The 21,837-nt window shown below is 65.6% G+C and overlaps 2 protein-coding genes across 3 annotated transcripts in view; one reads left to right on the forward strand and one right to left on the reverse strand.

Annotated features, from left to right (window-relative positions):
• PANK4 (pantothenate kinase 4 (inactive)) lies at nucleotides 1-15,120 on the forward strand. Of its 2 annotated transcripts, XM_028108494.2 has the most exons (19): nucleotides 1-132; nucleotides 4,094-4,176; nucleotides 4,543-4,757; nucleotides 5,270-5,453; nucleotides 5,735-5,827; nucleotides 6,157-6,310; nucleotides 6,401-6,582; nucleotides 7,129-7,210; nucleotides 7,700-7,800; nucleotides 9,851-10,006; nucleotides 10,656-10,768; nucleotides 11,021-11,108; nucleotides 11,776-11,927; nucleotides 12,824-12,879; nucleotides 12,981-13,030; nucleotides 13,422-13,526; nucleotides 13,849-13,949; nucleotides 14,066-14,134; nucleotides 14,663-15,120. In XM_028108494.2, the coding sequence occupies exons 1-19, from the start codon at nucleotides 9-11 to the stop codon at nucleotides 14,874-14,876; spliced, it is 2,322 nt and encodes a 773-aa protein (XP_027964295.1). In that variant the 5' UTR covers nucleotides 1-8; the 3' UTR covers nucleotides 14,877-15,120. The 2 variants fall into 2 exon arrangements, with proteins under 2 accessions (XP_027964295.1, XP_027964296.1); XM_028108495.2 differs by lacking the exons at nucleotides 7,129-7,210; nucleotides 7,700-7,800.
• Nucleotides 15,121-17,613: 2,493 nt separating this feature from the next.
• The window catches only part of PLCH2 (phospholipase C eta 2), a 62,830-nt gene continuing 58,606 nt past the window's right edge, over nucleotides 17,614-21,837 (reverse strand). Inside the window, exons 21-22 of the mRNA XM_088022644.1 lie at nucleotides 20,365-20,656; nucleotides 17,614-18,854 (exon numbers count right to left, since the gene is read on the reverse strand). Coding sequence (XP_087878770.1) covers nucleotides 17,614-18,854; nucleotides 20,365-20,656 — 1,533 coding nt within the window. The remainder of the gene's footprint in view (nucleotides 18,855-20,364; nucleotides 20,657-21,837) is intronic.

Consider the following 21,837-nt stretch of genomic DNA (forward strand, 5'->3'; position numbering starts at 1 on the left):
CATTCAAAATGGCGGAGTGTGGAGCGAGCGGCAGCGGGAGCAGCGGGGACAGCCTGGACAAGAGCATCACGCTGCCCCCCGACGAGATCTTCCGCAACCTGGAGAACGCCAAGCGCTTCGCCATTGACATAGGTAGCAGCGGGCGGGCGCCGGGAGCGGGACGGCGCGCGGCGGGCGTGGGCGCCGGCGGCGGAGCCGGCGGGCCGGGGGCGGTGGCAAGGACGAAGGGCGGGGCGCGGGCCGCCGGCGCGCACAGCCTGTCGGACCTTGTAGTCCGCGGCCCGCCGGCGCCCGCGCTCGCCCCGGCGGCCGGACTACCACTCCCGGCAGGCGCCGCGCGGCCGGAGCGGGGCACGCCGGGCCTCGTAGTCCCGCGCGGAGAGGCGGACGGCCCGGCGGCCCCTCGGTGGTCCACCTCGGTCGAGTCGGCAGCCGGGCGGGGCCTGTGCGGGCCATGAGAGGGGCCCGGGGCCGCCGACTGGGGCCGCGCCGAGGACGGAAGGCGGCCAGGCCTCGGGCCGCGGGAACTCTCGGCGGGCTGCCCGCCCGGGCCCAGCCCGAAGCCCTCCCGCTGCCGCGTCTGCTCCTGGACGGCTGACATTTGGCGGGAGTTTGGAGGACCTGGACGTGGACCTTGGGGCACTTGCTGGCAGCCTTCGAAGGCCTCCCTGTGCCGCGCGGCCCGCAGGGGTGCCCCCAGGGCCCCGCCCAGCCTCCGTCCGACCTTCCTGCCCCAGGCCCGCCCCGGACCCTTGTCCCGCACTGGCGCCCGACACCTCCCAGCAGCCCCCTTTCACAGATGAGGACGCTAAGGGCAGAGAGGTGAACTGAGTTGTTTAAGGTCACCGGCTGTAAGCGGCCAGGTGGGCCTGGAATCCGGTCAGCGTCGGCACTCAGCTGCTCTGCCCGTGTGCACACAGGGGATGGAAGGCTGTGTCCTGCTGCGTGAGGCTACGGGAGCAGGCCAGGGTGGTCTCGCCCCCCCCGCATCAGATCTCTGCTGAGGCCTCAGTTTGCTTGTGCCTGCCAACAGCCGAATGTAGGCGCTTGCGCGTGGTCCCAGCAGGGCAGCCCCGGGCACTTGTAAGACGCGACCTGTTGAAGCTGGACAAGTGTGCCTCTCTCCTGGAACAAGTTGGGCTGCCCTGGCAGAGCCGGGCGTCCCCTTGGAGCCACGTGCACGTGATGCTTTCGCCCCTCCCCTGGTCCTGAGAGTCACTTTAGTATCTGGGGCTTGGGTGGGGGAGGGTGGCCTCCAGGGAGGTGGGAGCCATGGAAGGGTGGGCTGGATCTTGCCTTCTCACCTCGCAGACCGCTGGGTTGTGAGCGGTCCCCCGTGACGGTGCTGTGGAGCACTGACCTGGTGGCAGGTGAGAACAACCCCGTGTGGAGCAGGGCACAAAACGAGCGTGGGTCCTGATAAAACGTCGTGCCCGAGTGCGTGTTGGGCTGGCGAGGGGAAGCTGAGAGGCCCAGCTTAGGGGGTCCTCCACAGCCAGGCCTCCCGGGGGGCCCCTCAGGGCCCTGCTCTGCGCATCTTCTGAGACCCGCCCGTGCCTCCGTGTGACCACAGCCGGGTCGGGTGTGTGCTCCAAGGGCCCAGACTTGGTTTTGCTGCACTCACACGCAGGGTGCTGCTCCTTGGGAATGAGTTGGCACTTAGCGTTTCTGAGGTGCAGCTGAAATTGGCTTGCCGGCTCAGGGTTTACCCTCAGTGTTCTTTGTGGCCCCCGGGGGCCAGCTTGGAGCCACAGGGTGCGGGCAGTCCAGGAAGAAGTGCCCTGGCTCCAGGGGGTCCTGGGGCCGCCTGTCCTCTGGTGCCAAGCCCAGGCGGGGTTCCTGGTCAGGGGACACTGGAAGGGATATTTTTAGTGTCAGTATTCATTTCCCCTCTTGGAAGGTTCCCCTGGGTCTGGGTCCCATGTCTGTGTTTCTCCAAAGGACGTGTTCATTGTTACGAAGGACAGACCTTGTGTTCATTCCCGAGGCTGGTGGGAGGTCACCGTTTGGGTGTGGGTCCTCAACCCTGAATCCACCAGTCACGGTGCTTGTCAACAGTCTGCTTTAAAAACAGGCTTCTCCCATTTCCTCTTCCCTCACCCAAGCCTCTTAATCCAGGAAAGCTCAGCTGCTCTGCGTTCTTGGCAGGCCTTTTCCTCTCTCGGACACTCATGTCCGCTGGGTGGATTCCCCACTTTGAAACCACCAGGGACATTTTGTCTGTCAGCACAAACTGGGGTGTCTGTCCCCCTTGGTGCACAAAGTGGAAGGACAGGCCAAGAAGGTGGAGGAGAGGATGGCCCTGTGCCAGGTGCCCGTAGGTCTGGATGAGTGGGGAGGTCTCGGCTCAGGGGCTGGAGGAGCGACACGGGCAGGCTGCTCTCAGTCCGGGTGCTCCTGGCCCTGGACCAGGGAGACTTCGGTGTCCACCAGTGAGCACAGGGCTGCGCGCATTCGCCAGCCTGGTCACTGCACCTCTTAGGTGTGGCATGCCAAGGCCTCTGGCTGGGGGCTGGGTTGGCATTCACTAAATCCAAGGGATCTTGAGAACAGATCCGCTCTCCGGCTCTCCCCGCGGCCCCCGCCATTCTGCTGTGTGAGCTCGCTCCAGTTCAGGCTGACCACCCTGCTCTGCACGTCCCCACTTACCTCCCAGACCCCTGACTGTTCCCTCCCCAGAGGGTGCAGGGAGACGTGTCTGGGCTGCTGGGCATTGCCCCATGTGGGGTGCATGGTGTGGGGCACACAGACACAGCCCCCCCAAACCCCAACCCCTTGTATTTGTTTGTGATTTAAAGCTCACGTAAAGAACACACAGTCTGAAACTGGATTTCTGTGATGGGGGGCGTTGTTTTGGTAACTTTTTGAAAAGTCTCTCAAAGTGTATCTTCATCCCTTTGCATTGCTTGTCTTTTTAGGAAACAGTTAATTCACAGTGAAGGACGCTCTGGGCCAGGCCCGGATTGGGGGCAGGGAGCACAGATAAGGAGGCTTAAGACCAGGTTCTGCCTCTAAAGCCCGTGGTCAAGGAATGAGAGTAAGCCTGTGCCCGGGCAGACTGAGCAGGGCCCGCCAAGGGCAGGTCGCGGCCATCCTGGGGGTCCTGTCCACGCTGAGGGCGGGCAGCTCTGGCAGGCGGGCTCCCAACGCTTGCTCTCGGCAGCGGGTTTCTCTTAGCTGGACGAGCTTCAGCTCTCAGGTGTTTCCTGCCGTGCATGTCTCTCGTGTGTTCTCTTGGGATTGTGTCACAAAGCAACCGTCAGAGACTAGCTTCAGCCTCCCCCTCACAAAGGGCTCTGTCTCCCCCGGGCCAGCCCACGAGACCCGGGTGGGTTTCAAAGCCATTCTGGGCACCAGGCCTCCTGCTCCCTCTGTCACCACGGGCCATGCACGGGTACACCTGCCGCCTCACTCTGCAGACTTGAAAATGACTGCTCGGGACGTCCTTTTAAGCGGTCCTGAAACATGTTTCAGGCCAATAAAGGCCTCTTCTGCTTCCTGATACTGGGCTTCCCGGGGTGTTCACAAGGCTGGCCGGGGGGAGGAGACCCTGCTGCCCCCTGTGTGGCCTCCCAGTCCCGAGCTGTGAGAGGGTGGGCAGCTAGAACATTCCTGGCAAAGTAGCCCCCTTGTCTGCCTATCCACTCTGGGAAAATGCTCCTTTTATTGCTTCCCCCTCGTTAGCACGGCCGGTCAGGGGTGCTTGTCAGTGAAAACAGTGCACTTGTCGGCTTTTTTCTTCAGGTCATTTTCAAGATCAGAAGTTGAAACGGAATTTTTCTGAAACACTAATGATCGCTGAGGCCTCCTGGAAACAGGACGCTTTCCTTTCTCCTCTAGGACTTGATGCGGAGGGGAAATGGACAGGCTCACGCCCGATGTGGTCTGGGGCCTGTGATGGATGGAGCAGACTTTCTCAAAGACAGCAGAGTGTTTGGGTCTCAGAGTTGATTCCCTTCCTCTGGTTGGTGCCCCTCAGAGTTTTAGGTTCAAGTTAAACCAAGTGCCTTATGCACAGGACCTGGTGCGGCAGAAGAGCCTCAGTCCCTCCCGTCTGGCCCCTCACTTTGCTCCGTCTGCGTCTCCCCTGCAGGGGGCTCGCTGACCAAGCTGGCCTACTACTCCACTGTGCAGCACAAAGTTGCCAGAGTGCGGTCCTTCGACTACTCGGGCAAGGTGAGCCGCCTGGCAGGCTGGGTTGGGAGGCAGGGGGTGCCCCAAGCCACACGGTGCCGTCATTTTCTCTTTGCGTGCCCCCCCAACCCCCCACTGCTCACCCACACCGGCTTAGCTTCCTGGACGTTCCTAGTACTCAGATCCCTCCCTGCTCCCTCATTCAGTCAGTCCCCCTTCCATCTGGGACCCTGGCAGGAGCACCTGCACCTGCTCCTTGGGAAGCATGGTCCCTCCCCGCCCCTCCCCTGGCTCTGCCTCCCACCTGAGCTCAGCATGGAGAGTTGTGCATGTTCAGGGCCCTCATCTCCACATCTTTCCCTCCGCGAGGGCAGCGCGCACACACAGACCCCTACCCTGTACCCCCAGGACGCCGAGCAGGACCACGAGCCACCCTACGAGATCTCTGTCCAGGAGGAAGTTACTGCCAGGCTGCACTTTGTCAAGTTCGAGAACACCTACATAGAAGCCTGCCTGGACTTCATCAAAGACCACCTCGTCAACACAGACACAAAGGTCATCCAAGCGACCGGGGGCGGGGCGTACAAGTTCAAGGACCTCATCGAAGAGAAGCTGCGGCTGAGGTTAGTGGGGGCCACGGGGGCTGGAGGGCCGCAGGGGCCGCTGGCCTTGGGTGTCGGGCTCAGGCTTTGAAGTGGCCACAGTCGACCTGCTCTGGGGCTAGACTCTGGGCTGGGCTGGCAGGAGGCTTCTGGTGGCCAAAGCGTAGGAAGGCTGGGGGCCTGAGGAGGGAAGGGGGCCCTGCTCCTGCGGCAGCACTCCCTGTCCTGCAGGGGCAGAGGTCCCTGACGGCTTTGCCCGCGTGGGGACCGAGGCCAGGGCCGCGCACCGCAGCAGAGTGCTGGGTCTTCAGGTGTGTGCAGCTGGCCCGTCCGAAGCCGTTTGCAGGGTAGAGGGGAAGGGAACCGTATGAGCTGTGTCAGTTGTGTGTTTGAGAGCCATGTGTACCTTCTGGGCCGGGAGCAGAGCGTCTGGGAGGGACCCTGGGGCCGGGGCAGCCCGAGCCGCCGTGCTGCAGCAGAGGTGCTTTCTGGGGCCCGTGCTGTTTTCAGTGGCCAGGCCCCGTCCCTTGCAGAGTGGACAAGGAGGACGTGATGACATGCTTGATAAAAGGCTGCAACTTTGTGCTGAAGAACATCCCACACGAGGCCTTCGTGTATCAGAAAGATTCCAACCCCGAGTTTCGATTCCAGACCAATCACCCCAACATCTTCCCGTATCTGTTGGTCAACATCGGTTCTGGAGTCTCTATTGTGAAGGTGAGGTGCGCCTCGCGGGGCCACGCATGGCGGCCGGGCAGGGATCGCCAGGGCACCTGCCGTCTGTTGGAGCAGGCCGGGCACACGGAGGTGCAGACCGGGGTGACCGCCGCCTGTGGGACACCGGTGTGGGCTGTCTGGGGGAAGGCGGGCGGCCCAGACTCGGCCCTCAGGAATGGCGTTACCCGTGTCTGGGGACGCCCTAAGCCACCACGCCCCGGGACCTGCTGGGTGGTGGCCGGGGCCCCCTCGCTAACTCACCTGTGCTTGCTGTGTCCCAGGTGGAGACGGAAGACAGGTTCGAGTGGGTCGGTGGCAGCTCCATCGGAGGCGGCACCTTCTGGGGACTTGGGGCTCTGCTCACCAAAACGAAGGTATTCCAGCGGCTGCAGAAAGATGCTCCTGGCTCTGCTCAAAGTCCTGTGTCCCAGATCTTCTCAGGAGAGGGTTGGGGGCCGTGAGGCCTGAGGCTGGCGGCTGGTGGCGTGGCGGGGAAGCGACTCCTTCCCAGGCCTTGTCCTGGTGGTGTTTGTTGGTCGCTGCAGGACGGCCGTGTGAGCCGTCAGTGTCACCCGGGGCGGGCGGGGGGGTGGCCCATGGAGCCCTGCCTACACAGGAGGGCCTTCTGCGTGCTGCTCCATGGGCTGTAGGGACGCCGGCACGTCCCGCAGCACACACGATTCCGTCTGCCCTGTCCCCGCAGAAGTTCGACGAGCTGCTGCACTTGGCCTCCAAGGGCCAGCACACGAACGTGGACATGCTGGTGCAAGACATCTACGGCGGGGCCCACCAGACCCTGGGGCTGAGCGGCAACCTCATCGCCAGCAGCTTTGGGAAGTCGGCCACGGCCGACAGAGGTACCTGCCCCCTCTGATGCCCTCCCGCGCCGGCAGCCCCCTGCGGGCCCGGCCTCGCCCAGCAGCGCCCCGCCTGTGCCCCCCTCCCAGACTTCTCCAAGGAGGACATGGCCAAGAGTCTGCTGCACATGATCAGCAACGACATCGGGCAGCTCGCCTGCCTCTACGCGAAGCTCCACTGCCTGGACAGGGTGTATTTTGGCGGCTTCTTCATCCGGGGCCACCCCGTCACCATGCGCACCATCACCTACAGCATTAACTTCTTCTCCAAGGTAACTGGGCTCCACTTCCTCCCTCCGCCGGCACTGTGAGCTGCGCTCTTCCCCGATGGCCGGCTGACCCAGGGGCAAGGTGGGGGCCCAGGGCAGGACGCCAAGACACGGGGCGCCCCCTGCCAACTTCTCCCGGGCCCCTGCCTCTTTCCTGTGGCGGGGTCCAGCACCCTCGCCCGCGTGCCGTGGGCGTCTCGGAGTTGGCCATGAAGGCAGCGGTGAGCACGCTGGGGGCCGTCTCCCCCTGCGGATGAGCTGAGCTCTGAGACGGCTGTCGTTCCGCGGGACGCTCCGGGCTGGGCCTGCACATGGGGTGACTGGGTGGGTGTTAATTTTGTGGAAAAAGTTACTCACCCTCCAATTTCTCCAAATGCCAAGCTTTTAACTTCTGCGCTGAATGCGGTTTCGTTGACAAGCGTGTTGCGGACTTCTCAGGAAGGCTCTGCTGCGTAGAGAGATGCCGCCTGCGTTGGGTTGGTTTAGAACTGCCCAGACTTCCCCTCGTGTGCCAGCGGGGCCAGCTCAGGCGGGGTTTTGCCGTGGCAGGGGGAAGTCCAGGCACTGTTCCTGAGACATGAAGGCTACCTGGGAGCCATCGGGGCGTTTCTTAAAGGAGCAGAGCAAGACAGTGAGTCCAGCGGCCACGGAGGCCATGGGTGTGGGTCTCTAACCTTCCCGGGGAGGCGCTGACCCACCGCTTTCACTCTCCCCCTGGAATCCATGGCCTGAGTGGCACATGGTCCCTGCGGGCCGGGACAGTGGGTGGGGGGGCTATTCCTCTGCAGCGGTTCTTCCGAGGGGGTCATTTGTGTGCCACGTGACCAACCCCGGGGGGGGTCCTCCTGGGTGACAAGGGCGAGGGAATGTGCCTCGGCGGCCTGCCCTCTTTGAAGGCCACTTGGAGGGTGTGCTTGGGAAGGGCGGGGCAGGCTGCTTTAAGAAGCTTGGAAAGGTCGCAGTAATCGTTGTACGAGGTTTCAGTACTAGCAAGAGGCCACAGTGCCACAGCCCCAGGCTCCCTCAGTGTTGTGGGGACCTTCCGTGGCAGTCGGGCCGTCCTGGGGTGTGGGCACAGCGTGGTCCCCCTGGGGGTGACCCCTGGTTTTCCCCCGTCCAGACCCTAACCAGTACAGCTGGGGAGAGAACTACGCAGGCAGCTCCGGGCTGATGAGCTCGTCCCCGGAGCTCTGCCCGACGCAGCGGGCGAGGAGCGGCACCGTAAGTGCGGGGTCCTTGGTGGGGTCAGGTCCAAAGACCCTCTCTCCTGGTGCAGACTGGCCACTGACCAACTGTGGACATTACAATAGAGGCAGGGTTCTTGCTTCCCTCCTCAGGCCCCTAGCATTTCTGTGTTTCCCAAACATTCCACGGGAGCCCCAAGAGCGAGCAGTCCTATCCCCGTGTTTACGGGAGGGTGTGGAATGCGCTTCCCCAGGATTATGGGGCCACTGACAGCAGAATCGGGGTTAGCACCAACCCCAGGCGCGTTGCCTTAGACCACGTTCTCTGCCTGATCGTTTCAAAGCAGATGAAAGGACAGAGTCTGCTGTCCTGGGAAGTTTCCTGCCCATTCCTCAACCCTCAGCTGGGGAGACGCCCACGTGACTGGGCGGGGGCTCCTCCAGCCTGCTGAGCGAGCGTAGAGGGTCTCCCACCAGGACCAGTGTCAGCCAGACACAGGACGCTGCCACCATGGCCCGTCCTGGAGAAATCACAGGCTTACTGAGGACGTCCCCCTAAATGTTACTCTTGTAAGTCTCTGAACACTTAGCAGAACTCGGGCACCGGATTAGAGAACCAGCTGGACAAGTCCAGGCGGCCAGTCTGGGCACGTGAGTCAGAATACCTCCTTCAGAACCAGCCTGCTGGCTTTTCAGATGCAAAGCTGATTTTTTGGTTGTAGACATGCAGATTCTCTTACTAGTTGGCATAAGCATTGTGAGAATGTGCGTGCTCTAATCATGACTTCTTGGGAGAGAACTCCCCCCTCAGGGCCGCACGCCCCGGGCCTGGCCAGAGCAAGTGACTGGCACGCAAGGAGTCTCTGCATCTCTGATCCCCGGCTTCTGATTTGTGGAGGGGCAACGTGGATTCCTGCTTTAGGGATCACAAAGCCAAATGGATATGTGAGCAAGGAACGCGTGTATCAGAGTTGGTGTGCATGCCAGCTCGACTCCCCCCACACTCCAAGCCTCGCACACCTGTCGTGCTGGGCCTCCGTGTGACCCCCCCCCCCCACTTCACACGGGTGTGTGGAGCCTACACGCGGCAAAGCTGAGGTTTGAAGTGCTTGTCGGGTAGCGGGGGAGCCCCTGAAACCCGGCTGAGGCCCCAGAGATGGTGACCGCCCACTTTCTTTCATCGCCTGGAAATGTACCGGCTGTTTCCTGGCTGAGCTTCCTGTCATTCGGGGCATCCGAAAGCCAGTGTGTCCCCAGGTGCCCGCAGTGTGGAGCACACCTGCTCCTCACCCCCCAGCTTGCCAGTCAGAAGGCTGCCCGCAGACAAGAGCCAAGTCAGGGGCGCGGCAGCGTGTGGCCGGTCCTTCCCTAGGGAGCGGGGGGAGGGCTGCCAGGCACGTGCCAAGTGAAGTGTGAGCAGGTCGCCGAGGACCAGGGCTGGTGACACACCAGCTTCGTCTTCACAACGTAAAACTTAAAATGCCAGGTGGCCGAGCGACCGCTCCTTTGGAAACGACCAGAGCGCGTGCCTGTCGCTGGCGCCCACGGGTAGCACCACGGGCCAGAGGGGCCCCACTCCCTCGGCATAGCCAGTGTGGGAGCCTGACTACCTGCCCCGCGGGGTCCCTATGGCCTTGCCGTGGGCACGGTGCCACGGGAGTCACAGGACAAGGGCCTGCTGGGCAGAGAGGGGACCATGCCTGCGGAGGCTGGAGCAGCAGAAACGGGGTCCGGAAGGGCAGCCGTGTGTGTGTGGGGAGAGGGGCGCACGCTGGTGCGGGGACCCCGACCCCGGGGCCCCCCCGTGGCAAGAACAGCAGAGCCACTGGGAGGAAGCTGCACACACGGGAGGGAGGTGGCCTCTGTGGGGCTGGGCAGATCTGGGACCAGATCAGGATCTGGGAGCCTGGTTCTAGGTGCTGAGGCCGCAAAGGACTGCAAGGTGGGTGGGCGGGGCCCGGGAAGAACAGGCTTGTCCGCCGCCGTCTCGGCCGTCCCCACAGAGAAGCTGGCTCTAGGACTCGCACAAGGGTCTCGAACTTCCGGAACCACCCAGCTGACACGCACACTGCCTCTTGCCCTCCCAGTTTGACTTGCTGGAGATGGACCGGCTGGAGCGGCCGCTGGTCAACCTGCCACTCCTTCTGGACCCGTCTTCCTATGTGCCCGACACGGTCGACCTGACGGACGACGCCCTGGCCCGCAAGTACTGGCTCACCTGCTTCGAGGAGGCCCTGGACGGGGTGAGGGCTCGGGGCGGGCCGGGCGCCCCTGGGGACAAGAGATGGGCGTCTCTGGAAACCTAGGGCTCCCGAGGAACGAGCGACAGGTGTGGTGAAAGAGGAGGGGTGCGCTCCAGTGGCCGTGGGCTCGGTGTTGGAGTTTGAGGGGTGACTCCTATTCTTCAGATGTAAACGTGACCCCTGGGTGTGGATTGGGTCCGCACGTTGGGGTGTGCTTCGGCGAGGCACATGTCTCACAAGCACGCCAAATCCCCGTGCTGGTGACTGCGTTTCTTCAGAGGCACACGGTTTGCGCAGGGCCAGGGCCAACAGCAGTTGGATTCCAGGCTCCGGTGGGTGGTGTCTCAGGCCTTCACCCCCCCCACCCCGGGAACATGTGTCTCTCCTCAAGCCTCGCAGGCCCCAGGGCTCTGTCCTCAGAGTGAGGGCCCCCAGCCGCAGACCCCGTGCAGCCTCGGGGGATGGTCCCAAGCCACCTGTCCCCCCGGGCGGTGTGGCTCCGAGCCTCGGCTGGGGGCTAGCGGTGACCCCGTTCCCACCCCGCGGGGGAAAGCCCCCAGGGACACTAATCTCCAGTGGCCATGGGCCTGTGCGTGGGGATGCGCTCAGACCATGGCCCTGGCTGAGCTGAGCGCCCTGTGCTTGGCAGGTGGTGAAACGTGCTGTGGCCAGCCAGCCAGGCTCAGTGGATGCCGCCGAGAGGGCAGAGAAGTTCCGGCAGAAGTACTGGAGCAAGCTGCAGACGCTGAGACACCAGCCCTTGTGAGTGTCCCGCTGCCCCCGGCCCAGCACTGAAGGAGCCGCCCCTGGGGCCGCCGTGCCCCCTGCACCTGGCTCTGCCCGCACGCGCTCTGGGGCCGCTCGGCAGGGCCAGGCGGGCTTGCCCCCTCTGCTGCTTTGCTGGACACTCCTGCGGCAGCCGGGCACCACGAAGACGCCCTCGGGGGCAGAGGCAGTGGGCAGCGTGCTTGGCCATCAACCCCCTGAGCTGCCCTTTCCCTGCCTCTTCCTCAGTGCTTACGGGACCCTGACTGTGCGCAGCCTCTTGGACACGAGGGAGCACTGCTTGAATGAGTTCAACTTCCCGGACCCCTACTCCAAAGTGAGTGCCGCCTTCCTGCGCTGGGCTGGCGCCTGCGAGGAAACACAGGTAGCAGGGAGCAGGGGAGCAGCCTGGGGTGGCCTCTTGGTTGGCAGCGCCTGCTAAGGAGCCCAGGGTTGGAGGCTTGCCTGTCTCTGGCCTGGTGGGGTCGGCTTACAGTCTCAAAGTTGCCGTTGGTGGACGCAAGTCCTGCCCTCGCAGGCGACAAGCCAGCTGGAGCCCAGCAGCCGGCCGGGAGGTGCCACCCTCCTCCTCAGGCCGTTCTGCCCAGAAGGCCGTGTGCCCGGGGTTGGCGGCCAGGGCTCAGAGCCAGCGCCGCACGCCGCTTCCCACCTCCCTTGCCCTCGGACGGAGTGTCTGGCGATGGGGCGCCGGGCGCCTGCGAGGGTCCAAGTTCTCCACCAAGGCCCTTCTCTGCCCTGCCCGGGGCCATGGCATGACCACGCCACGGTCTGTAAGTGTGCGTGGGCCCGGACGCCGCCCAACTGCTGCCCACACCGCGCCACTCCGAATCGGTACATGTTAACACCTTGGTTTGCGTGAGCCCGTGGCGGAGCGCTGGGCTTTCTGTCCCCTTAGGGCGGCTTTGTGGTGACCTTGTCTGCCGAGGGCCTGAGGAAGGCAGGGCCGCGCCTCCACTCTGACCAGGGCTGGCCTCTCCCCACAGGTCAAGCAGAAGGAAAACGGGGTCGCGCTAAAGTGCTTCCCAAGGGTGATCCGCGGTCTGGACGCCCTGGGCTGGGAGGACAGGCAGCTGGCCCTGGTGAAGGGCTTGCTGGCCGGGAACGTCTTCGACTGGGGAGCGAAAGCCGTCTCCGAGTAGGTGCCCAATGCCTTCCCAGCCCCTCTACGCTTCAGCCCTGCCCTGCCTGCTCGCTCCGGCTCAGGCTCAGGCAGCGCCCCAGCCCGGCCCCAGAGGGGGCAGCTGTGGGGGGGACGGGGTCCCGGAGCCCTGGGCTTTGCTGGGGGCGTGAGTGGCCCCAGGAATGACCGGCGGCTTTCTGGCCGTGCTGCCCCGAGCCTGTTCAGAGCAGGCACACGGACAGCCAGGGTGTGGATTTGGGGGCTAATGTTTTCAGACGTCGAAATGCAAATCCCGGGTTCGCACATTAGGGTGGGACTCAAACCACACTGAACATTTGAAATTGGGCGAAGGAGGTGCTTACCGAAGGAGCCTACAGACTCGGGTGGGAGCATGCAGCCCAGGCTCCCTGAGTGCCCGGCCTGGGCTCTCAGTCTGGGGGTGCTGTAGGATTCCCCCGGGGGACCCTGAGGGAGTGGTCCCCCTGGCCCAACCCTGGGCCTCGACGGCTGGCCTGCCCACCACAGAACAAGGCCTCTCCCTTTGCGGGACGCCCACCTGGGGTCCTGTCCTGGCCCTTGCTGGGTCCACATTGAGAAGAGCCACCCCCCTCCCCGTCACTGGCTCTCCCTTTGGGTGACACGTGGGGGCATGTGCCGGGCGAGGCTGGTGCTGACCCGGGGCCTTGCCGGAGGCCGCCACACACTCAGGACCTTCCACCCCTCACCCTACTCCCAGCCCCATACCACGTCCCAGGCTCTGGAGCGGGGGTTGCCCAGACCGCCGCTGCTCTGGGGACCTGCTAGGGATCCTAGCACGCTCGGCCAGTTTGGGAAATGCTTCATCTGGGCTCTGTAGTGAATGTTGGAAGCTGAGGTTTGGGGGCTTCCGTGACTTGTTTTCTTCTCCACAGTGTCCTTGAATCTGACCCCCAGTTTGGCTTTGAGGAGGCGAAGATGAAGCTGCAAGGTAGGGATGCCCAGGGCTCCCCTCTTGTGCTGAGGGTACAGCTGCGGGAGGGGAGCGAGCCTGTGGGGGATGGTGTGGCTGACCGTGACCGTGTCCCACAGAGCGGCCGTGGCTCGTGGACTCCTACAGCAAGTGGCTTCAGAGACTGAAGGTACACACCACTGCCCCCGCCTCTGCCCCAGGGCCAGGCCGTGCTCTCGAGGCCCGGAAGGCGGGGAGGACCACGGGAGATGGTGCGCGGCTGCCCCAGGGTAGTGCACTGAGGGCCCCCTGGAGTCACGCCGTAGCCCACTCCCCCCGGCCACTGGCCCCTGCTCCAGCCCGACTCCTGCAGGCTCTCCTGGTTAGGTCAGTGGCCGTGGCTCAGAGGTCGTTGGGGCCGCAGTTCTGGAAGAGGCCCAGGCGCCCTGCCCCCCAGCACCCCAGCGCCCATGGGAGCCAGCAGCCCTCGGCCTCGGCCTGCGGGGAGTGTGGAGTACGGAGGTGTCTGCAACGCTTGGACGCGCCTGTTCCCAACTGAACGTCCTGGTTTTGTCTTACAGGGGCCCCCTCACAAATGTGCCTTAATTTTCGCAGATAACAGTGGAATAGACGTCATTTTGGGAGTCTTCCCCTTTGTCAGGGAGCTTCTCTCTAGAGGGACGGAGGTGAGCGTCCAGGCCGCGGCGGGACCCCTGCCCTGGGCCCTCCACTCGCAGTGGGGTTGGCGCTGTCATGGTCTCTGTGCGGGGCAGGTAGGTTCGGGTGAGGCTTGTCACACCACGGACCTTGGGTCAGCCTGACTGCAGTGTTCTGGGGCCGTCTTCATCCCGACCCGGGAGCCGGCCCTCCTGGAGGCCACCGAGCAGTGAGAGGTCATCGGGGGTCGTGCTTCTCAGCCGGCAGCCCCAGGTGGGCGGGCGCACAAAGGCTGGCTCGGTGCTGGGTGGTGGCTGAGGTCCCTACAAAGCTTGGGGTGTCCTGCTGCAGGTCATCCTGGCGTGCAACTCGGGACCCGCCTTGAACGACGTGACCTACTGCGAGTCCCTCATTGTGGCCGAGCGCATCGCGGCCATGGACCCCGTCGTCCAGTAAGCTGGCTGGGAGCCTGGGGGGGGGGGGGGGGCTGCATGGACAGGTGGAGGCACTGTGGGAGTGTCTGGGGTGCCGACTCCCAGGGCGCCAACCAACCCCTTGTGCTCGGCAGCTCGGCACTCAGAGAGGAGAGGCTGCTGCTGATGCAGACGGGCTCCAGCTCCCCGTGTCTGGACCTCAGGTACCCGAGGCTCCTCCACGCCTGCCCCCGGCCCCCAGCGCACGTGCCGGGCAGCAGCCCTTTGGTGGGGACCTGGGCGGTGGCCTCAGGACCCGTTGGCCGCACCGTGGGCTGGGTGTGCCTCGTCTCGTGAGAGAGGCAGACGCCCCCAAGGCCCCCCAGCTCTGACAGTTGGGTCACCGCATTGATGTTTTGGACCCTGGGGATCCTAGGGCATGAGAACCAGCCGTTGGGAGCCTGCCCGGGGCCAGAACGGTTCTCCGGGCCGGCCTCCTCCTTCCTGGGCTGGCTTTAACCAGGAAGGGGATTTCATCAGTCCCACATCGAGAAGCGTCGTCAGGCCCGGTTTGCGGGGGGCGCGGTGACTTTGAGCCCAGGGATGTAGCGAGCTGGGGGCCAGGGGTCCTCGGGCATTCTTTCCAGTTGCTGCCCTTGTGGGGACGCAGGGTGTGGCATCTCCCCGGGGGCAGCTCAGTGCGGGGGTGAGGCCCCGCCACCCCTGCCTCACCGCCCCCTTCCTCCCCGAAGCCGCCTGGACAAGGGGCTGGCCGTGCTGGTTCGGGAACGAGGCGCAGACCTGGTGGTCATCGAGGGCATGGGCCGCGCCGTCCACACCAACTACCACGCGGCGCTGCGCTGCGAGAGCCTCAAGCTGGCCGTCATCAAGAACTCCTGGCTGGCCGAGCGGCTGGGCGGCCGGCTCTTCAGCGTCATCTTCAAGTACGAGGTCCCGGCCGAGTGAGGCGCCTGCCCTGCCGGACTGTTGGCTCGTCGCTTGTCAGGAATGTATTTCGACCGCAACAGGGAAACCGCGTTCAAATCAGAATATTGATGTCGCGCGCCTGTGACTCGGAGCCAGGTGCGCCCAGGTGTGAGCATGGTGCTTGTGCCGTTGGGGTCTCTTTCATGCTGCCGTGTTCGTGGTGGGAGACACAACTTTTGTCCAGTGAGACATTCGTATTGGAATATATTTAACTGTGAAATAATCTTTTATATATATATATATATACACACATATATATGTATAGATGTAAATACGCGCTCGCGTCTCCAGCAGGTCAGCAGGGGCTCGGGCGCACCGAATAGAGGCTGGAGTGACACCAGACCGTGCCGTGTGGTTTCACAGAGAGCGGGCCCGGCCAGCCCTTCCCGGGGGCGGCCGGGAGCGGGGTCTCCCCTCACTTACTGCCGGGGCCCCTAGAGTGGCCGTGGCTGTGGTCATCCCGTGGCTTCCTGCATCCCCGGCCCCTGCCCAGAGCAAGGAGACTCCCAGTGGCGTGTCAGGGAAGGTCATCCTGTGCCTCTGCACCCCACTGCACCCAAGACCGACAGGCGGGGCTGAGCCACACTCCTGAGTGGAGGCGGCAGCCACGAGGGCCTTCGAGGGCTCTCAGGCTTGGTAGCTGCCCACACTCCTGCTCGGAGCTGATCGACCACGTGGCCGTGCCCTATGCAGGGTGGGCGCCTCTGAGCTGGCTGAGCGCTGACCCTTCCCGCAGGGAGTGGGCCCGAGCCACGCCCGTGTGCATGCCGGACGGGGCTTTGCTCAGTTGCCTGGGAGCCAGCCTTGGAAGGCGGCCAGCCCCGTCCCCAGCTCTGCACACTCGCACGTGGGGCTGTGAGCACTCCTGCAGCATTCCGGGCCCCCCGGTGACCCACACACGTGTCCCTCGCAGCCCCACGTGCTAGTGGCCGCTTTGGCCAGGCCAGCCCCTCAGGGGGTCCCCATTAACCCCCACCCCCAAGGGTCCCCCTGCCTCAACCCCACACCACAGTCTGGCCCTGCACGTCCCCAGCCGACACCCCTGCACAGTTCAGCAGGCTGCGGCCACCTTTGTGTGGCTTCCCTGGCCCCTCGGCCTGACTACCCTCCAGCCCCTGCTTCCTGGTGGGGGAGCGGCGCTGGCCTGCCTGGTGCAGGGGTGGCCCAGCATGGACACCCAGGAGGCCCCAAGAAGTCCAGCCAGAGCCTGGCTCAGCCCGACACGCAGACACCCCCACAGGCCCTCCTATCTGCCCCGCCTGCCCATCAGGGGGCCTGCGGTGCCCCGGCCCTGCATCAGCTGGGCGGAGCTGTAAGGGGAGGACCCGCCCTGCTGCCAGGCACCCTTCTGAGACAGACCCGGGCTTCCCAGGGGCTAAGCCTGGCCCCTGGAAGGTAACCGTGTGGTGGCGGCAGCGCCCACGCAGGGCTAGATAAGGACTGGCCCCCGTTTCTCCCCCCGGGAGCCCCAGCAGCCAGCCCAGCCCAGCACTGACTGAGAGTCCCCCGGCTGAGGTTCCTCCAGGTGCCCCCCTTCGACGCACCCCAGATTCTAGGGGCTCTGAAGGCCAGGCCACCTCCCAAATGCCCTGCTTGTTGCTCCTTCTGGCCTTGGGGCACAGCTTCCCAAGGAGGGGCCTGGTGGATCTGGGGAGGCATGTGGGGCCAGTAGACCCCCTCCACCCAGGCCTCTGCTGAGATTGGGCAAGTGGCTGGCACAGGTCCCTGGAGGCTACAGAGGGACATCTCGAGGGAGACCGTGTCCACCCACTGGCACCCAGCCTTGTGTCGGGTGTCCAGCTTCCTGTGGGCCTTATCAGGAAGACGACAGGGCTTACCCTGGTGGTGGGACATGAGGCCTCCCCAGCCAAACCTGCCGCCTGCTGCATAAAGGTCACTGCCTGTTGCAGAGGTCCTTGGTGGCCCTTGGCACCCCAGGTGGTTCCGGTGGAGGTCGGATGCCGGATGCCGGGGTGCGGGATGAGCCGAGACACAGAGCCCCTTGTGGCCTGGCTGGCATCCCACCTTCTCCAGGGGAGGGGCAGTGTATGCATTTAGCCAGCTGGGGGGTCCTCTGGCCTGGGGTCCCTGCCCAGAGTCAAGCTTACGCCCCCACACACCAGAGTGGGCCTGGGAGGCGGGGAGAGAGGGAACAGGGGCTGCGTCTTGGAGGCTGGAGGCCCCCTCCCTGGGGAGCCAGTGCACCGAGCCCTCTGTGGACAGAGGTCACGGTTGTCCTCACACAGAGGACAGGAACGCCTGGCAGGTGGTCACAAGGGGGAGTGGGTGGGTGCCCCCTCCCCCCAGCAAGCAGGAACCTGTTTATTGGAGTTGTGTCCGCAAAAGCCTGGAGTCTATAAAGTATCCCACACAGAGCAGGCCTTGTGCGGAACAAGCCAGTCACGGTCGGGCAGGGAACGGGCAGCGCCCCGGGCAGTGCCGGGCACATGACGAGCATCCGGGGAACCGCACACTTAGAGCCTCGCACCCGCACCACCGAAAACCAGGTACGACGGGGAAGGGACCGGGCAGCACTTTAATGTCGTGGAAGCTTTGTCTCTAAAAATTTAAATACCTCTCATATATATCTTAACATGGTGAAAAATCTGCCCAGACCCCGGGCAGGCTCCCTTCCTCCCCGGGGCACGGGTGGGGGGCAGAGGGCACTCAGCGCCAAGGTTGGGGGGTGCCTGGGTCCACCCTGGGGGGGGGTCCCTCAGAGTCTGAGCAGGAGGCCAGTGGCGGCAGAGCCCTTGGCGGGGGCCAGCACATCCCCACAGCCCCCATGGCCCCCTGAGCAGGCACCCTCGGGGGTGCCCCGCTCCTCCCCTGGGGGAGCCCTTGGGGCCTGCAGCCGCTGCTGCCGCTCCTGGGCCTGCCGGGCCCGGCTGGCGATGGCGCGCACACGGCTCTGGCTGCGAGAGGAGGAGCGCCGCAGGAAGCCGGGGGGCCCAGGCGCCCCTTCCCCCGCCACAGTCAGGCCCACAGTCAGGCTGGTGGGCGAGGTGATGTCGCCAGCCTGCTGGAAGCCCGTGAGCCAGCGCAGCTGCTCCGTCAGCGCGTCCCGCCGCGCCCCCCGCCCAGCCCGCCCCTCCCCCGCCAGGCCCAGGCTCTGGCCCAGGATCTCCACCCGGGGCGCAAAGTCATCAGCAGTCAGGTCCCCCAGGCTCTTGGACTTGGCAGCCGCAGGGCAGTCCCGAAGGCCCGCCAGAGGAAGGCGGCCCCAGGGCGGCCTAGGGGCCGGGGGCCGCGGCGGAAGGTCTCCCGGTGTGGCGGGCAGCTGGCTGGCAGCCCGCAGGTTGGGGCTGGATTTGCTCTTGGTCACGGCAGGCAGGTCCAGGCGGGCGGCCGTGGCAGAGCAGGGCCGCAGGGGCAGGCGTCCGGCTGGGGCCCCCGGGACACTCTCGCGGCCCAGGCCCAGGCCCAGGCCCGGCAGGGAGAGGTCGATGACCGTGTCGCTGGACGACACGCTGGAGGATGAGGACACGCTGTCGCGATGGCCCCCTGGTTCCAGCCGCCGCCACAGCCTGTCTCCGCCCGTGACGTCTGAGTACACGGTGGGGCAGGGCCCAGCCAGGGGCCGCCATCCGCCTGGGAGCTCCCAGGGCACCTGCCCCTCACTCTCCGCCTTTCGGACCATCTGGCTGTTAGGGACGCCCTCACGCGCCCCCCCGGGGCCCCCGCCATTGTACACCCTGCGCCGGCTTTCCGGGGCTGGCTCCATGTCCCCTCGGCTCTGGGTCCCGGGCTGGAAGGGCGCGGAAGCTCCCAGAGCTACCGCTGGGGGGCTCGCCACTTTGGCGCGGGGTCCCGAGGTGCGTGGGGGCCCTCCCGGGGAGGGGCTGGGGGGGGCAGCCGCCAGAGGTGGGGGGCCAGGGCCCGGGGCTGGCTCCTCAGCAATGGTTTCCAGACCACATAGGGAGGAGCCCGTCCTCTGCACGGAGAAGGAGTGGGTATCTGTGGACGAGAGGGAGAGAACCATGCTGGGCGCGTCCCCCCGTGGACTGTGCTCCCAGGACCCTCAGCGGCCAGGCTCTTCCGTGTGCACACAGCTGCCCCCACCCTGCCCTCCGGCTCTGCTGCGGCTGGGGCGGGGGGAGCAGACAGTCTGTGCCCACAGGCAGGGTCCACAGGGCCCCCGGACAGGCCGGGGCCGGGGATGGCACAGGGCACACGGGGGCTGGGCCCCATTACCTGGCACTCGGCTGCTCTCAGTCCCTAACTATGGAGGCAGCGTGGGGACAGAAAGGAGAACAGGGTGGTCAGCGTGTGGGTGGGGCTGGCAGGTGGACAGACAAACAGCAAGGCTGGGCGGGGCGCAGGGAGGGATGGGGGTCTGGGGGAGGGAACGGCTCAGCTTTCAGCCCCTCCCCAGGCTGGGGTTCCCTGACAAGGTGCCCTCGGGCTGTTGCCTGTCCCAGCCGCGGCTCGGCTCGGCTCAGGCCACAACGGAGCGCCCAGGGCCGGGGGGCAGGTGCGATCTGCCCCAGCCCTGCAAACGCTGGGGCCCGGGCACCGGCGGTGGCGTCGGGGGCCGCCTTGCAGTGCTGCACCGACCCACACCAGGCTTCTCAGAGGACTGCAGTGCAGGGCCAGCAGCCAAACACCTGCAGCCCGGCCCTGGGCTGGGGAGGGGGCGGCTGGAAGCTGCCCCCAGGTCTGGGGAAAGGCTTCAGGAGCAGGCAGGGCAGGCCAGCGCGAAGGCCCGCCGGGCACACACAGCAGCTGGAGTCAGACCTGCTCTCGCTTTTCCGGGCCACTTGGGGGTTTGGGGGTGCCTCTGGGGGCAAGAGGCCTAGGGCTCGGCACCATCAGATGGGGAAGGGGTGCTGCGGCTACCGGGGACCCCCAGGCAAGCCAGCGGGGCAAGGGGAAGGAAGCCAGGATGAGCACACGGAGACGGCGGTTTGGGACGCAGAAGCGCAGGGATCACGCCCGGCCCAGGCCATGCCGAGGGGCGGTGAGGGGGCAGCACAGGTCGCCGGCCAGGAGCGTCTGGTCTTACCGGTGGACAGCATGGAGGATTTACTCCTAATCTCCTCCAGCTTTTGAACGAACAAGGCATTCATCTCCCTCTGCAGGGCCCCTGCCTGCCTGTGGGCGCCCTCGGGCCAGCGCGGGACCACCTCGGGGCTGCCCAGGCCGCTGGAGTCCGAGGACACGGAGCTGCCGCCGCCCGGACCCTGCCACCTGGCCCCTCTGCGTCTCCCCACGCCGGGGCAGGGAGTCCCCAGCGAGTCCGCCAGGGAGCGGGGCTGCTGACTGATGGCCTCGTGCGCGGCTGCGGGCCCCGGGCCGGGCAGCCGCCCCCGCCACAGGCCCTCCGCGTCCTCACCAGCGCAGGAGCCCACCACGCACTTCATGCAGGTGGCGGCCATCCCGGCAGGCCCAGGGCCCTCAGGGGCACAAGAGGGCTGCTCCTGGGCCAGACTCCCCTGCGCCGGGCTCTTCCTCACTGGCGCCTTACCTCGGGGGCTGCCGGGCTCCTCAGGGGCTGAGGCCTCCAGAGCGGGACCGGGGCTGGGGGCTGCCACGTCACGGGCCTCCCCCTCGGAGCCTGTGTCCCGCGCGCCCAGGACCAGCTCCGGGAGGGCCTTGCGGCCCGGCTTCTGGCTCTTGGTCGGGGCGCTGGCCGTACGCCGCAGGAGCCGCTGGCTAACAGAAGGCCGGGGCAGGGGCCGCCCAGCAGCATGACTGTCCAGGGAGCCGGGCTTTGGGCCTCTGAGGAACAGGCCTTTTAGGCCCAGAGCCTGCTTGACCTGCAAGAGAAGGAGCCCACATAGCCGGTAGCCAGGCACCGGGGCCAGGGACCTCCCGCCCCGTCCAGGCACACTGTGGCCGGCGGTGACCAGGCTGAGCCTGCTGCAGCCCCAGAGCCAGCTTGGCGAAGGCACCAGCGGGCATGTCAGGCTTGTGCCGCTCACAGCTGCACGTAGGGGAGAGGGTCCCCAGGGTGCCCCTGCCAGGGACAGCAGCTGCCGTGGCCTTGGCATAGACCAAGAATGAGTCTGCCTTCCCTGAGCACAGTGGGAGGGTCTGCGGACCCTCAGGACACGCGGGCCCAGTGAGGGCCGCAAGGAGGAGGCCCAGGCTTCTCCAAACAGGGACCTTGAAGTCTGGCTCCTGCGCCCACACATGTACCCCTCGCAGGTCCCCAAAGCCCCCGGCTCTGGCAGAGCAGGCCGGCACAGGGCCCCCAGAGTGGCACTGGCAGGGGGCGAGAGATGAGGGAGAACCCCACGGAAGCAGGCACCACCCCGCTCACGCTCACTCTGCCCTCGGGGGCCACAGGCCGAGGAAGCAAGCAAAGCCGGGCGCAGGCCAGCGGTCTGCTCTCCCATGTCCCTACCCGCCCGCTGCCCCAGTGGTGCTGCCTCTTCTGGGAAGCCTTCCTGGCTGCTTCCAGCCTCACCCTGCTCTCTGCACAGCCATCCTAAGGGCAGAGCCCGTGCTGCCTCGGCCTTCCCTGAACTGCTGCTGGCCTCGGCCTTCCTGCCCGAGGAGAACAGCCGGGGGTCCCCAGAGTGGCCAGCAGGGGCCTGGGGTACCGCTGGGGAGGCCAGGAGCTGCGTCTCCAGAGTGCAGAGGCCAGAGGGTCCTCACATGCAGAGGCCCCAACAACAGCCACGACTCCCCAGGGACACGGGAGCACTCTGGGCAGTGGCGTTCACGGGGCCAGCACTTGAATCGGCTTCCCGATTCAAGATCCCAAATCCAGAGCAATTTGGTCAAAGTTGGCTGCAAAGTCATTTAGAAGAAGGTCCAGGATTCAAGCTCAGAGCTCCTGGTCCCGGGGGCCTCCCCACCCCACAGCAGGTACACACAGAGCCGGGGAGCACACGGGGGGGGGGGGAGGCGCGGAGAGGAAGGGCAAGGGCAGGGAGGGCGACGGGTGCAGGGGTGCCAGCAGCGCTCCGAGCTGGAGGACTGGACACAGAGG

The sequence above is a fragment of the Eumetopias jubatus genome, unplaced genomic scaffold (assembly GCF_037043125.1).
Source record: "Eumetopias jubatus isolate StellerSeaLion01/CBP00866 unplaced genomic scaffold, mEumJub1_p1.0 scaffold_4, whole genome shotgun sequence".
Lineage (NCBI taxonomy): Eukaryota > Metazoa > Chordata > Mammalia > Carnivora > Otariidae > Eumetopias > Eumetopias jubatus.